Source organism: Labrus mixtus, chromosome 17 (genome assembly GCF_963584025.1).
Source record: "Labrus mixtus chromosome 17, fLabMix1.1, whole genome shotgun sequence".
Taxonomy (NCBI): domain Eukaryota; kingdom Metazoa; phylum Chordata; class Actinopteri; order Labriformes; family Labridae; genus Labrus; species Labrus mixtus.
Window position 1 is genome coordinate 19,844,731 of NC_083628.1, and position 15,787 is coordinate 19,860,517.

Below are 15,787 nucleotides of genomic sequence, written 5' to 3' on the forward strand. Positions count from 1 at the left end.
ACGTAAAAAAATGATGAATTAAGTGTATTCATTTGATCACTCTTGATGTTTGATGGTGTAAAGTGTACAGTTGGGGGTGTGGCCAATGAATGGTGTCACTCACAGGCCTTAAGGGGGTCTGATCTCACCTTTAATTTAAGAACTGGGTCCTCTGTAACGAGGTGACATACCACAGAGACCCCTCCGTCCCTGAGGGAAACTACAAACATCCCCTGCTGCACGTTTGTGACTCCACTTTAACATGAAATAAAATGAGAACCAAAGCGCACTCCAGTGAGTGGATTATAAATAAACATGAAGAGGAGAGTGCTCTGTTTCCCTGCAGCTTCTGTTTATTGTTACACATCGTTATATTATAGAGATGCTCCTGTAAGTAAAACACAGAATAATTTAAACCCAGGCTGCAGAGGTTGAAGATGCACTCACACACACATACACACTCACACACACATACACACACACACACACACATATTGCCGCCTGTTTTCAAAGATATGAGCCCCCCTTCACTGAGTGCCTCTGTGTGTGTGTGTGTGTGTGTGTGTGTGTGTGTACCTGAGGCAGTGTCTCGTGAGTTCGACTCCCTGCAGTTTCCTCTCAAGGTCACATATGAACTTCTGTTTCTGCTCCTCTGTGAGTGCAGACTGACTGTAGCAAACTCTGCTCTTTTCTCTCGTTTACTGTGTGTGAAAAAAAAAAACAGACTGTACACGAGAATCAGACATAGCTGCCATCACATCACCCACTGGTCTGTGAACTTATGTTTGGAAGCCCCGAGTTCAGCATTTTTGGAGGGATGAGTGATCACATTTCCACAAGAAAGTCGGACGGGTTGTTAAGGCAGCAGCTTGTCACAAAACAAAGCAAACCCTTGTTTATCCTCATTTTAAAATTAAATGCTGGACCATCATTTAATATTGAGAATCATTCTGTGTTGGAGAAGACCTGAAATTACTTTTATACAACCAGGGGGGCAAATTCAAATAGAATTGATAGCAGCAGCTTGAACAACAGAGCAAAAACAAGCAACAACATCCAGTGTTGAAAAATGATGTCAATGTGGAAGTGCAAAAAACGTCACTTCCTCAAGTGTCCACTAGAGGCTGGCTGCAAAAGACGCAGTAGTCACAAACACACATGTTGAAATACATATTTCTGCAACAGAAACATGTTTACAGCCTTGTACAACAAAAACAAACACATTTTGATCTGAGCTGAGTCTTATCGGGTGTTGTTTTTTTTTTTAAACTCGTCTGTTTTGTTTAACGAAGGAGTAGGCGTTATGCATAGTTAGGGCAGTGACTGATAGGACTGCAAGAGGGCGCATTGTAGCTGGTAGCCTCTTTGCCTGTTTCTAGTTTTAACATACAAGACTTTTTCAGTTTTTCAGTTATAGAGTCTGTGAGAGAAACGTGTCTCTGGTGCCGTGGTGCCTTCTGCACAGTTTGGGTTGCAATCAACATGTTGCATTTGCACGGAGGATTAGATGTTTATTTTTTTTTCGTTTGTGTGATTTGACCAGGAAGCTCCATAAACCTGTTATGAGTCAGAGGCCTCGGCCACTTAGTAAACAATCTATGTGTATGACTGACTCTCTGTATCAGCTGTGGTATAATTCTGTGAATCCCTTTCTGACAGACTCTGCTTAACATCATGACGAACTGATTTTATCCTGCAGACTGTTTAATGAGCTTCTTCCTTTTAGTCAGTTTTCTGTTTCAGTGGTGGTCAGTGTTTCGCTCTCTGGCTGTTTAACCTCCACTTTTTAGCCATGCTCCGAGATGATTCCCCGCTTCTTCTTCTTTACCGTCTTTTTTTTCTGCCTGTGTGTTTCAGCGGTGGTCAGTGCCATCCCGGTGCCGGCTCTGGACTCCTCTCAGTACCCGGGCATCCTGCCTTCACCTTCCTGCGGCTTCACTCACAACAAGTTCAGCCTGAGACCGATGCCTTTCCCCAGCCTGACCGTGGACAGAGGATACACACCAGGTACTGCAATACTTCAATACTACTAATTTACTCCTGCTGCTATAACACTGCTGATACTACTGTAGAGACAGAGACACACTAAAGGTGTATTACTCAAAAACTGTTAATGACAGGCTGTTTTCCTTTTTTATATGAGAACTTGAACTACTTCCCCTGCTTGATGTTAGCACAGAAGAGCTACAGATTTCTTTAGACCTTTTTATTAAAGGGAAGCCGTCGCCTTCAAAGGTTATTGATATTGTGATACCGTACACACTTCAGTCTCTCACAGCTCCTCCAGACTATCGTTAGCTCGTTAAAGCCTGTTGTCGAGTCAGCTCGCCTTCTCTCTGTTGCTCTTATTCACTGACACACACACACACACACACACACAATTGCTCCTCTTGCTCTCTGCCTGCAGCACACACACATCTCTCCCCTCTCTCCTGCTTGTATTTGACAGACAGAGAAGACAGACACAGTGGTGGAAACATGTTGGATTTTAAATGTCCGACAGTCTGACACTTCCACTGCAACCATCACGCCTCCTCTCTGAGCCAAAAACAAAACTTAGGATTTGTCTGAGTTTTTATGATCAAAGATCTATTTTTAGCTCGCCGTCGACTCCTCTTCTTCATGAATAAACGGACATTAATGAACATTTCTCCTCATTATGTTTGTTAATCGTCACATTATCATCACCATTTAGATAAATAAAGTTTATCTACACAGCTCATTTCAGCACAGCTTAAGTTGATCAAGTGCTATTCAACCCTCCGCTCAACTGTCTGAGTTTACCATGCACAGCCCTGCACCGCGACGAGGGCCGGAATAATCTCTACAAACGTCAAAATTCATTGCCTTAACTTTGATTAACCGATTTTTATTGATCTCATCGATTTATGGTTGCAGCCGTACAATGATTATTGGGAGAACAGAAACATTTACAGCCAAACGCTGTGACATTCTGATATTATGGTGATTATTGAGTCACTACTATAGCTCGGGATGTTCATGCAAGAAATACTGCGGCTGTTAATAATGGAATAGCACAGAGTATAATTATGATAATTATTGTTATACTACTTTAACCTTTAACAAATGCAGCATAGTGCTCCCACTGCAGCATCTTCATCTTTCCAGAACTCTCTCCCCTCCCCTCCTTTCCCTCCTCCCCCCTCCCCCCTCCCCTCCCTGCTGGATTGAAGCCTCATTCTGCTGCAGAGCTAAATGCTAAACGACGTGGCGAGGAGCAATAATTCAGTAATTCAGTAATTGGCTAATTCCTGGTCGGCTTGTATTGGTGATTTAACAACCACAGAGAGACGACGAGAGGCTTCAGAGTCATTGAATTAAGCGACACAGCAGGGTGGGGGGGGGGGGTCGATCACTGCTGGCAGAACACACACAGAGGCGGGTATAATTAGCTAGAGACTCACAGAGAGAGAAAAGATCAGGTTCAAAGTCACACACAAACACGGATTAAAACAGACACAACAGAACGCATCGCTGCCTCCTTTGATTCTCTGGTGATCATGATTTTGGTCCAAACTTCATTCAAACCAACAAACGTGTCTCTGAAGTTCAAGAGTTCCTGATGCCAAGATATGTCTGACTGAATGATGAGCACATGTTTCTGCAGCGGGGTTGAGATATATTTCCTCTTGATGGCACGATGCGAGCCTTCAGGATTCTCATTTACCCTCTGAGTAAATCATGTGCTCTGGCTTCAAAGAGGAGCTGGAAGTACTCGATACATGTGTCATATGAAAGGTGACGCTGGTGGAAGAGACAAACCCACAGAGAATAATCAACAGCTGTGCAGATCAAACTTGGATTTATGAAGCTTTGAAGCCTCCTGTGGCTCATAGATTTGGTTTTCATGCACATTCAGTTTTAGTTTCAGCGTTTCCATCTCCATTTTTTTCCAGCTTCAAATACGTTTAAATGAACACAGTACACTACCCAGTCTCTACAAAACGGGTTTGGGATCTCTTCAGCCTGCAGCAGTGAAACAGGCTGAAAGACAATCGTTAGTGGAAAATGAAACTGATGTAAAAGTATGTCCACTAAATGTTTCTGTATATAAATAGAATAACATGGTAATATATGAAAGTATTTAAATGATCTGTTAAGTAAAGAAAAAACAAAAGTCTGATGTTTTGAGTCATTTTACAAAACACAAAACAAATCAGTCTATTTGAATATTTTCCATGTTTTACATGAACAAAATATTTAACACTCCAGAAGTTATTTACATATTTTTTAGATTTGCTCATTTTTGTGAGCAGGGTGCAAAAGTGTTTAGAATTCTCTTCTACAATAAAAAAGAAAATGTGCTGCCTGTTTGGATTTCTTTAAGGTTATGTAATCCTGCAATTAATGCTCCAGCTTTTTATTTGTTTTGTTATTTGTATTTTAGATTATGCAATTAGATTATGCAATTAATTATGCAAACAAGAACTTTCTGCACACGCCCGAGGTCACTTTGTGTTCATGCTGTGCAAATATCAGAGATGAAATCAGAACGGATCAGAGCTCTAAAAGGTCTCGGGATGTTGTTGTTTTAGAAACATTAAATGCAGGGTTGGTAATTTCCTCCAGATCCACTTTTTCAGATGTTGGTTGAAATTGTCTTTAGGTCCTGACAGAAATTAATAACTCATGTTCTCTGAAAAAGGAACAAAGAAAATCCATCATCTGTATCAGTTGTAAGACTTCAACCAATGTCTGCCACGAGGTACCAATCTGATGAACCAATCACAGGCCTCCCTGTCTCCCTGTTCATTCTCTTTCCTTGCCGGCACTTGACTAGCACACTCAAAGCGTGAGCTGAGGTCCGCTTCTGGACCAACGGCGCTCGTGCATGTAAGTGAGGGGGCGTAGAGGGAGCACTGAGGGAATGCTACTTTTTAAAATCATGCTAGTTTTTGAAAATGACCAACCCTGCCTTTAAGAATTCAAACAAGAGAAAACCAGGAGCTGACGTGTCTGCTTTGAGGAGCAAACAAAGATAATTAAATACTCACTGCTCCTCTCTGCTGTTAAAATCTACTTCAAAGTAACTGCTGGTTCTGTTTTCTCTTCACATACATACAGAAATATTCAGTGCTTATCATTGAGCTCCATTGTGAGTCTCTAAAACACATTTTTCCTCTTTAAAAAACATTCAGTGTGGGAGATAAATCACCCCGTGCTCTCTGTAGCCTCCCATCACTGCAGGGATGGAGATGAGGTCTGTGTTCAAATTCAACATGTGATGGAGAGGTTAGAGGTGGGCGGTGCTAATGGAAGGGTGAGTGGAGGTAGATCAAACCAGAGCGGATTAAACTAACGGGTATATCCTCCGGTTATTACACTTACTTGATGCTGTTTCGTCTTTTTCTTCTCAGATTCATCTCCCTGAGTATGCAGGACTCTTCAGTATGTTTTGCCTTCACCAGTTGAGAACCCACTGCTCTAAAGGAGTGCTTTCTGTACACACTCAACCTGTGCAAATGAGACAACAAAGCACACACGCACACACACAGAGGGTTTAATGCTCCTCTAACTTAAACACAAATATGTCAGATATAAACAAACCTCTGCGTTACACTTGTTTGTCTATTTGTTGACTCTGACTAATGATGTCACCCTGACATGAAAGAACACAAACACTTGAAGAACTTTTCAGCAGCTTGTCTTTTTGCCGTCAAACGTTCTCTGATTTATTATTCCTGTTTCCTCCGTTTTTTTTCTTTCACCTCTTCGTCTTCAGTCTCTCTCTCTCTACTTCTCCCCTCATCCACTTCCCCTCGAGTCATCAGGAGTCTCTTTCAGCTCTTCCACATTTTTTCTTGCTCTTATATCAGCCCGGTTAATAAACTCACAGTGACTCTACATGTAATTACCGGCTGTCTGTGTTCGCTCTGATCCCAGCGGCTGTAGCTACATGAGCAGATTCATCTCTCATGTCACATCAGAGCCGTGTTTCTGTCAGGGTTTTTTTTTTTTCTTCTTCTTCAGCTCCTCCTCCTCCTCCATCTTCCTCCTCTTCCTCCTCCTCCTTTCTCTCACATGTTCATCTGACAAGATAAAATGGAATTTCTCACAGCCGACGCAGACACACCAGCGAGAAATTCCACAAAGTAAAAGAAGAATAAATCTGCAACCCCGGCAGAACTCAGTGTTTCGTTACGCACGAGGGGGAGAAAGTTGAAGTTTTAATTGGATTTATTACATTATGGAGTTGTGTTTGAAACATCTATGAGTCTGTCGGTGTGCCAATTAAAGAAAAATACTTTTTTGTGGTTTGATGAAAAGCAGGAAAACATTTCTCTGGCTTCTTGTATGTGTTCATCCACAGAGCAGTTCACATCTCTCTCTGCAGCCCCACACAGGTCATAAAACATACAACCAAACATCCACGCAGGCTATATTTCAGAAAACAACACATTCTCATTGCTGTGGCCTTCCTGCAGCCGCAGCCATTTACACAATTGTGGCACATTTTCACAGCGCATTACTTCCTACATGAAAGCCGAAAAATGTGTATGAGGAAACACTCTGAGCTTTTTGTTGCAGAGGGGTTAACACGTTTGAAGTTTAGCTGTTTGTTTTCTTGATGCTTTCGCTGTTTTTCTCCAAATGAGCGTGGCTCTCGACAAACGGCACCGTGATTCACAATAATTGGATGTTTTGTTTTTGTCCTTCCCTCCCTCTGTCTCCATTTTTCTGTCCTCCCTAACAATCCCTTTTTCTTTTTTTTGTTCCCACTTAACAACTCCCGCTCTCCTTCTTCTTCTTCTTCTTCTCCCCCTAGCGATGCCTTCAGACGCCTCCACCAACCCTCTCCTCCAGCAGCAGCCTCCACCGCAGCAGCCTACACCCCTCCTGCCCGGCTCCTCGGCCTCGTCTGTGGAGCATGTTCCCGGGGTCGGTCCGGTCCCGGGGGCCCCCGCTGCTGTCGGCGGAGCTGCAGCCGATGAGGTCGCAGCTGGGAGCGGACGGACCATCCCGACGGCGTGTGTGCGGCCAAGCCACCCTCTAAGAAGCTTCACCAACCCCCTGCTGCCACCACCCATGGGGACCATCGACCCCAAGGTGTACACGTCCATGTTACCGCAGTCCAGTAAGTTCCCCTGAATGATTTGTAAAGGGGAAGGCCAGTTTATCACTCGGACTCTTTCACTTCAGAGCTTTGCTGATGTAGCGCGTGCAGAATGTTTTTTGGCATTGTTTTGCTGAAATAAGCCGGGCCATCTTTGAAAAAGAAGTTGTCTGTTTGGCAGCATGTTGCTCGAAAACCTGTTCATTCAGCATTATTAGCGCCTTCAAAAATCTGCAGGTTACCCATGCCATGTGCACTAATGCACCTCCATACCTTAATGATGCTGGCTTTTCAACTGAGCACTGATTATGAGCTGGATGGTCCCTCTACCTTTTAGCCCAGAGAACGGGGAATCACAGATTTCCAAACAGAGAGTCAAATTTGGACTCGTCAGCCCCCATCACAGTTTTACACTTCACCCTCAGTCCATCTAAAATGAGCCCTGTCCCGGAGAAGACGGCTGCGTTCCTATTTTCTCAAAAAAATCCTGGTTCCACTCTGCAGCTCATCCTACAGGTTTTTTTTATTCTTTAGTCAGATTCTTGTGACTCTTTGTTTAAGCCGGATTCTCTCTGCTGAGCCGCTGCACTCTGTTTCATATTTTATTCAAGCAAGCTAAATGTGTTAGCCTCAGGCTGCTACACTGTTCTCTGTGTGTGTGTGTGTGTGTGTGTGTGTGTGTGTGTGTGTGTGTGTGTGTGTGTGTGTGTGTGTGTGTGTGTGTGTGTGTGTGTGTGTGTGTGTGTGTGTGCGCGCGTGCATTTTTAGACAGAATATACTGTAAGCGGCCTTGACATTAGCCAGAGGGCTGGGTCTGATCTGGACTGACCTCCCTCTCTTTTCTCTATCTTTATGTTACCTGTTGGTCCACTGTATGTTAGGCCCCCCTCCCACACACATACACACACACACACACACACACACACACGTACACATACCATCGCCTCCTCTCTTGCTCATAAAAAGTCAGATTCTTCTCAGTGGTGTCTATGTTTAGCGATGCTAGAGGGCTCCTGAGATGGCAACCTCGCGGTGAATTGCCTTGAAATGTGCTCCCAAGACGATTCAAACTTTTGAAATATTTTATCCCCTGAGGTTTTCCTCAAGCAACAGCGTCAGGTCAGAATGTTAACTGTGTAACTTTTCAATTCTAAAGCTAAGTATATAAAAAGTAAGCCTCCCTCTCAGACCTTTAAATCACCAAACACATCTTTACACACAGCTGGGTTTCTGTTTTATTAATCACAGAAAGGTTCCCTTTGTCTTCATGAGACACCAGGCTTTGAAGTAACTTCAACTAAAAAAAACAGTCTGCATATAGTATATGTTAATCCTGTGACGTAGTAGAAAGACGGAAGTTGTCCACATGGGGGCCATTAGGGCTCACTGTGTGGCATGGCAAGTACAGGAGGTGAAGCTAGCGGCAGGTAGCAATTAGCAGAAGTCCCGGGATAGCTAGTTAGCGTCAGATAGTTAACAGACAGAGTGGGGGGGTTTCCACACAGCAAGCAGTAAGCACTACTCAGGCAGCAACCTCCAGTCTAGAAAAATGAAGCCAATGCGGAAGTGCAATGTCCTGCCGTTCTTCGAGTGTCCACTTGAGGCTCCAGGAACAACCGGGGGTCACATACACACCACAGCCAAAAAACATGTTTTTACATGTTACAGCCCGGTACAAAAAAACAAATAGGTCTGATAAGTTATTGTCATCACTGGCGCAACACTGTATGTAGGAGAATTTTTTTTAAAATGGCTCCGTTTTGATTTCATGAACGATACGTGTTATCCATAGTTAGGCGTGTAGCTGACCTGGTTGACAGGTGGGCGTGATGTAACTGTTCGTCAGGAGGTTTAAAACCCGCCTCAGCTCCAGCTCTCAGTCTGTCGTTAGGTTGACTGAAAGTTAGACTGAGACAGGATTTCCAACATGGCGGCTGCTGCTGATGAGCCTCCAGAGCCCCCTGCAGGAACAGATGGCTGACGTCACTCAGGCTTCATCCATTAATATTTACAGTTTATGGCAATACTGCGATCAAATATTAAAAGATAACAAAAAGTGAATCACTGATCTGCCAATAGAGATGTAACCAATTGATCCTAGCTGTGTAGGCATGAGGACGTCAGCTAAATGACGAGTGTACTTAAGTCAGATCCATTATATGTTTTTTTTTCTCTTTCATCATTTTCTATAAATCCATCATTAAGTGTTTCAGTACGCTGTTGATCCAGCATAAACCTTCAGATTGAAAACCGTGCTGGAGGGATGAACAGAATTAAAGCGGGGGATATCCCCTCATTCCACCTCTGTCGTGGTTTACCTTCTTATCTCTTTCATTCCCCTTCTTACTCCTCCTCTTTTGGATGTTTTGCTCCCTCTTCCCTCTCCCTCTGGGACTCATCCTGTCATTCTCTGTGATCGCCTGCAGCAGAGCGAACAGAAAGCAAAACCCTTCGTCTACAGTTCATATGATCCCTGGACACTAACTGTGTGTGTGTAGGTGTATTTGTTGTGTGTTCCTGTCTTTTGTAGGTGTGTATCACCCTCTGTGTGTGTTTGTGTGTGCGTGTGTGTGTGTGTGGGTGTATACAGTTCCATTATGGCTCTGTTTACACGCCCAGGTGGCCTCAGATTAACATTGATTTTCGTCTCCTGGAAACCTTTCGCTCAGAAATAGCGAGCCTGCGGCGACTTCCAGAGACTCAACATTCACCCTGTGACCCCCCCCCCCCCCCCCCCCAACACAGAGCCTCAGAGCTGGGTAGCGCTACCTTCATCACCCCCCCTTCCTCTGTCTCCCTTTAAAGGAGGGAAAAACAGACTTGTGAGCGATGGTGCTTGATGTTCATCGCTGGTCTTGTTTGTGTGTTTATCCGGCCTGAATGACTCCCTGGCTGAAAAGAATGAGATGTTTTCATGGTTTAATTGGATTGTTGTGGTGAGGGAGAGACGCAGAGAGAGAAAAAATGACCTGAACCGACGGGAGATTGATGCTCGCCACTTAATAAATTTGTAAGATGGATGGAAAGCTGCACAGGAAAGAGGTGACGTTGTAGTCCTCTCTCTGATATAAACAGTGTTGTGTCATGTGTTTCAAGACTCTAATGTTAGAGTTACATTACACCCTCATATCCTTTCTTCTGTTTATTCTACCAAATGTTTATCAACAGTGTATTTTGTTAGATTTTCTACAATATCAGAGCATACATTTGACCTAAAAATACATGTTTTTTGATGGTTCTGATGGAGCTAGATTAAACCATAACCAATCTAATGGACAACGCTGCTCTGCCTCCTCAAGTCCTGCAAAAGTTAGGGCTGTCAAAGTGTTACATTTTTTATTCGCAATTAATCCCAACATTTCAATAGCATTTTTGAAATTCTATTATTTCACATTAAAATCAAAATGTTTAGGCTTTTATTCTGAAATTTTGTTCTGTCTTAAACTGAGAGTACTTTACTTGCAGTTGGAATTCAACCATGCTTTTATTTTGAAAATAACGTAAGGATCTTCTGGTACAACATAAACTTAACAACGGAAACAGGAAGTGGTTAGGGATCAGAAAATAAAGTCAAACAGCTCAAAGAAAAGGAGCCAAAGATGCTACTACTTTGGCTTCACTTCTACATCAAAGCGTCCAGCTCTCATACACAGTATTGTAACCATTCTAACGTCATCTTGGCATGGAGGGGGTTTGAGATGAAGATGTTGTCTACATGACAAGCTGGAGGATTTTTAAAAGATGTGAGCTTTATGGAGGGAATTGTGAAACACAGGATCAAGTGTTTGGTGCTCGATCCAGACAAATGAACAAACGGCAGCATGTCTCCTCCTCCGTGGCGTTCACTTAAACCATCATTCTTGTTTTTTTAATCTGTCTCGTGTGAGTCAGCAATTTTATGGAGCCGAGAATATCAAATCACTTGTTTACCCTCTTTAATGCTTAAACCAACGTAATGTCTGCTATTATGTTTTTCCCCTTAGACGTGTCACTGAAATAAACACATTATTATGTCGGAGATATGGTCGACGTTACGTTTTAATCCAAAGGAGATACTCAATTTAAAACACACCGAGTGACAAAAGCAGAGCAGAAGAAATAAAAATACCGTTCTGCTATAAAAATAGAGGAGTTTAAATTAGCCTTGAGCTGCAGCAAACCACATAAACTTCCTCCTCCTTCTCTCCCTTCATCTCATATCAATTTTTAAACAGCGACCTTCTTCTCGTTTTTTCCAACATGGCCTCTGAAGCCCGTGTGCAGAGTAAAGTGTGATGGTGGGCAGTTACTCACCTAAATTGGCCTGAATGTGCGCTTTAATGCTGGAAGCTGTAATGGGATTGTCTGACTCGATGTCTGATAGTGAGAGAAGACATTTCAGCCGCAGCTGGAGGCAGACGTGAGCCCGCTGTGATGGATGTTTTAAAGCTTATGGTTTCATCTCGCCTCGTACCACGAACCTTATTACCAATGAAAAGCTTTAAGGTGCTTTCAAATGGTTATATGCTGCGAGTGGATGACCACACAAGGAAGATGTAGAGATTTCCGTAGCAGTTTTTCTCAATTTGTGCCTTTATTCTATTTTCTATAGAGGCAGGATGTTCATTAGCACTAACGATAAAAAATCCTTAACTGGTTTTGACTGAGAGAAGGACTACAGGAGGTCACTCAAAGCATTGAGATTCATCCTGGAATAGATGCATAAATAAAAGCTGAAAACACAACCCAGCATTGTCAGAATACACGCTGATCTAATGACACCATTGTTGTGTTACATGTGCCGAGCAGGGCAGCAGGTGAATCTGCGTGAAAGCTCTGATCTCCAAAATCTTCTGACCTGTTAAAACCCACCTCATGTGAGAGAGGTGAGAAGGGAGATAAAGCTAAAACATCATATTTCAAAAGACTTTGAACCCTCAGGTGTGAAGTAAAGATGGAGCAGAGGAGGGCGGCAGCAGAGAGAGTTTGTCCTCTTTGATCAGACAGTTTTAAAAATTTTAACAAGATGGTGAAATGATCGGGATGTGTGCTGAAAGCCTCAGACTTTCAACTTTTGTTACACCACTCAAATTTAAAAAAAGTTCAACAGTCCCCTGTCCCATTTCGATGGAGGCCCTGCCTCCAGGTTTTGTTTTCTGCTCATCAAAGCGAGGCTGCAGCAGTGACAGCAGGTGGAATAAAGCAGTCCAGAAGAGGGGCGTGTCCTGACTTTTCTCTGGGAGTGACTGTTCAGACATCAAGCATCCTCATTGTAGCTGTTTTGTCAAGAGGCCACATTACATCGCTGTATCCCCAAATATCCCCACAGTCGACGCAAAGCGATAGTTCCTTACGGGAGATTTATATCTACAATTCACTTAGCAGACGCTTTTATCCAAAGTGACGTACTTCAGAGAGTTAGTACGACACGATCAAAGATCTAGAAAAAAGGAACAATGTCAGTAAGAGCAAACGATCAGCTTTGAGTCTGATTGGACACACAGGTGCTGACAGGAAGTGACCAGAGGCAGAGCACAACATTAACGGCAGTTTTTGAGAGCTCTAATCAGTATAGAAACCATCTTATAAGTCATCGTTATCAAACAAAAACCATCGTCATTACCACCATCATCATCATCATCATCATTAAGGTCGTAGGTGTTCATAATGAGCTGGGTCTTTAGCTTTTTCTTAAAGGTGCAGAGGGACTCTGCAGATCGAATGGAGTTTGTTAATTCGTTCCACCACCGGGGGGCAACAGAGGAGAAGAGTCTGGTTAGAGACTTAGGACCCTGTTGTGAAGGTTGGAACAGATGCCTTTCATATCTCTATATTATTAGTTCATCTTTATGATGACTTCATAGTGTCACATTAAGCTTTAAATTAATTTGAAGAAGAAGAAGATGTACTTTTATTAATCCTGCGAGGGGAACATGCTACACACACAGGCTGAAACACACACACACATGCACAAACAGGATCCTGTGGATGTTCACTAATGGAGAGAGTGAGGGGGGGCTGCACACAGCGAGCGCGCCTGAGCTGGTGGGGGAGGGTCTTCGGTGCCTTGCTTAAGGGCACGTCGGCAGTGCTCAGGATGTGACCTCGCACCTCGCCAGCTACAGTACCAGACAAATCTCCAAATTTTGTCCGTACCAGGACTTGAACCAGCCACCCTCCGGTTTCCAACCCAAGTCTCCTACACACTGAGATACTGCCGCCGAGATAATTAAAAGCTACTATATTAATGTCCTCTGTACATTTGCAGTTATAGTGATTCCACCTTGAATGCTGAACGAGTGATTAGTTTGAAAAAACATTTTATCCTTAACAATGTTTATCCTTTTCCACACTAATCATTATATAAAGTTAGTTCCTCAAAGTTCACCAAACCCAAGCCTCCTAACCTGCCTGCACCTGTCTCCCTGACATCTTTTTGCTGAGGCAGACAGTTTCACAGAGAGCTAGACTTCAAACAGACAGACGGGGGGGGGGGGGGGAGACAAAGAAACTCCAGCGTGAAGAGGAAGAGGAGGATGTTGGCTCTTCTCCCTCTTGAGACGTGACATCTCCTCAAAGATACTTTTCATCTTTAACTGTATTCACTTCAAACCTTCTTCAGGATCAATAACCCCCCCACCCCCCCCTCCTCCTCCTCACCATGATACTACCGCTGTAAATCTCCTCATCTTTGGCGTCGACCCACAGACAGAGACAGACGCTGCTGATGTGACCCCCGGCGGGCGTTTCTCACCTCCACTGCAGCTTGTCTGGTAAATATATCCACCTTTCTGAACACAGGAGACGCCGCTCACCTCGCACCCCCATCCCTCTCCGTCAAAAACCCACCCAACCCCCGAGGCCGAGCCAGGAACCGTGAAAGTCTCCTTTATGCTGTTCTTCACTGTGGATGTGTAACCTTTGCTTCAGCTCTCCACCGCTGCAGCTCATTGTGTTTTTCCACAAAATGTTTTTTTTTATTTTTTGTGGAGCTCAGTTTGGAGTCGCTCTGACAGCAGCATGCTGAGAAGTCATACAAACACATTTGGTTCTGCTCCATTTTGAAATGAACCTGGCAGGGTTTTTCTACACCACGTTTACAGACACACAGAGACACACAAGCTCAGAAATACTGTAAAATATAAAGTACAGGGACTGAAAAATGCAGACTCGAAGGCTGGAGCCACGCTGCCATCGAAGGACGAGATCTGTTCACGTTCTCTGGTTGTACTTTTTTCCTACAAAAAGATTTCACACTCATATGTTCACACTCATTCTTATAATCATGTCACAGTGAGCCTTTTTTGGAGGTCTTGCTGGCATTGAAAGGAACATCACCTGCTATAATTCTCTCTGAATTGAGATCGGCGGTAATGGATAATACTCTAAGAACATGCTAAGAACTGTTTACATACCTGTTATTTTCTTTCACGGAGAGATTCAGATATTGAGCCCACCTCTGATACTAGTAAGACTTAAAGGATCAATCAGTAAGATGTGTAGTGAGTGAAATGATAAAGTGATCTTACTATATGATCAGACATTAAGGAAACATGTTATGTTGAAGTGTTGGCTTCTCTGACAGCAATGCAGCAGCCAGTATGTCCTCCTTCTAACTTTAGATTTGTTTGGACCAGAGAAGGTAGGCGGTTTTAAGGCACCCCCACACGGCCGTTTTGGACACCCCTCGGTTTGTCAGATATGAGAGCAGTTATCAGGTCAACAGGTGTTGCAGTGATGGAAGCGGGCAAGAGAAGTGGTTCAGATAGAAGTGATTGTACCCGACCTAAAAAGCCTCTGCATGTTTCTAATAAGCTCCACGAGCAGAAACGTGCTCAAACTAGGATCAATATTGGAGATGTTTTTGAAAAATGGAGAGAGGTTAGAACACAGAAAGGTTTACAGACCGATGCAGAGCTGGATAAACACTGAAGCTTCAGTGTCCACCACATGGCAACCTGTGTGAGCATCAACTCTAGAGAGGAGGGGGGAGGGGGGGCAGCAGCTCTCTGCAATGTTTAGCATTTGGACTGCAGTACCAATTTTAACCACTAGGTGACAGAGTTACATACGGCTCCTTTAAAAAATATACATTGTATTGATGGAAAAACACTGACGTATTCGACTAGTTGACATTTTGTTATCTCTGCTTGAACTACTCGGTTGTTTTTTTATTTTCACAGAATAATTTATCTGAAACTTGAAATATTTGAGGCTGATTGGTTTTATTATGTAGTCGGTGCATTGACTGGCATGGCATGCATTACTGGAGGCTGATAACCATTCTGGTATCTGTATTGGAATAACACATTTTAACCTGCAAGGATATTAAAAAAAACAGACTTTTAAAAGATTCTAAAGAGCACCATGAAAAAGAGGCCAAACAGATGCTTTGTTGGTCGTTGCTTTCCAAGCTGCTTTAATCTTTTCTAGATCTATCTCTTTTTTATTTTTTTTAATGATTTTGGAATTGAAGAGTCAGGAATAAAAAGACTCCTGGTCAAAAGATCCGACACACAGGACAATAAGGGAGGTGAAGATTACAGGATTAACAGCTCATCTTCTATTTTCATAGTGTGTTATTTACATAAATACACATATTACATTGTACTGTAGGTGATTTTGAGTTTTAAACACAGCAAAGAGAACTTTATCTCTGCAGGGAGAATTGTTATAATTAAAGTTTTTCACAGTTTATCTTCATTGTTCTCAGCTGGAATCCTAAAATGAACCATTTTTTCTTTTTTTCATGCT

General features: G+C 43.1%; 1 protein-coding gene across 1 annotated transcript in view; it reads left to right on the top strand.

Annotated features, from left to right (window-relative positions):
- dcc (DCC netrin 1 receptor) overlaps positions 1-15,787 on the top strand; it is a 240,628-nt gene that overhangs the window by 205,420 nt on the left and 19,421 nt on the right. Inside the window, exons 26-27 of the mRNA XM_061060638.1 lie at positions 1,837-1,986; positions 6,767-7,075. Coding sequence (XP_060916621.1) covers positions 1,837-1,986; positions 6,767-7,075 — 459 coding nt within the window. The remainder of the gene's footprint in view (positions 1-1,836; positions 1,987-6,766; positions 7,076-15,787) is intronic.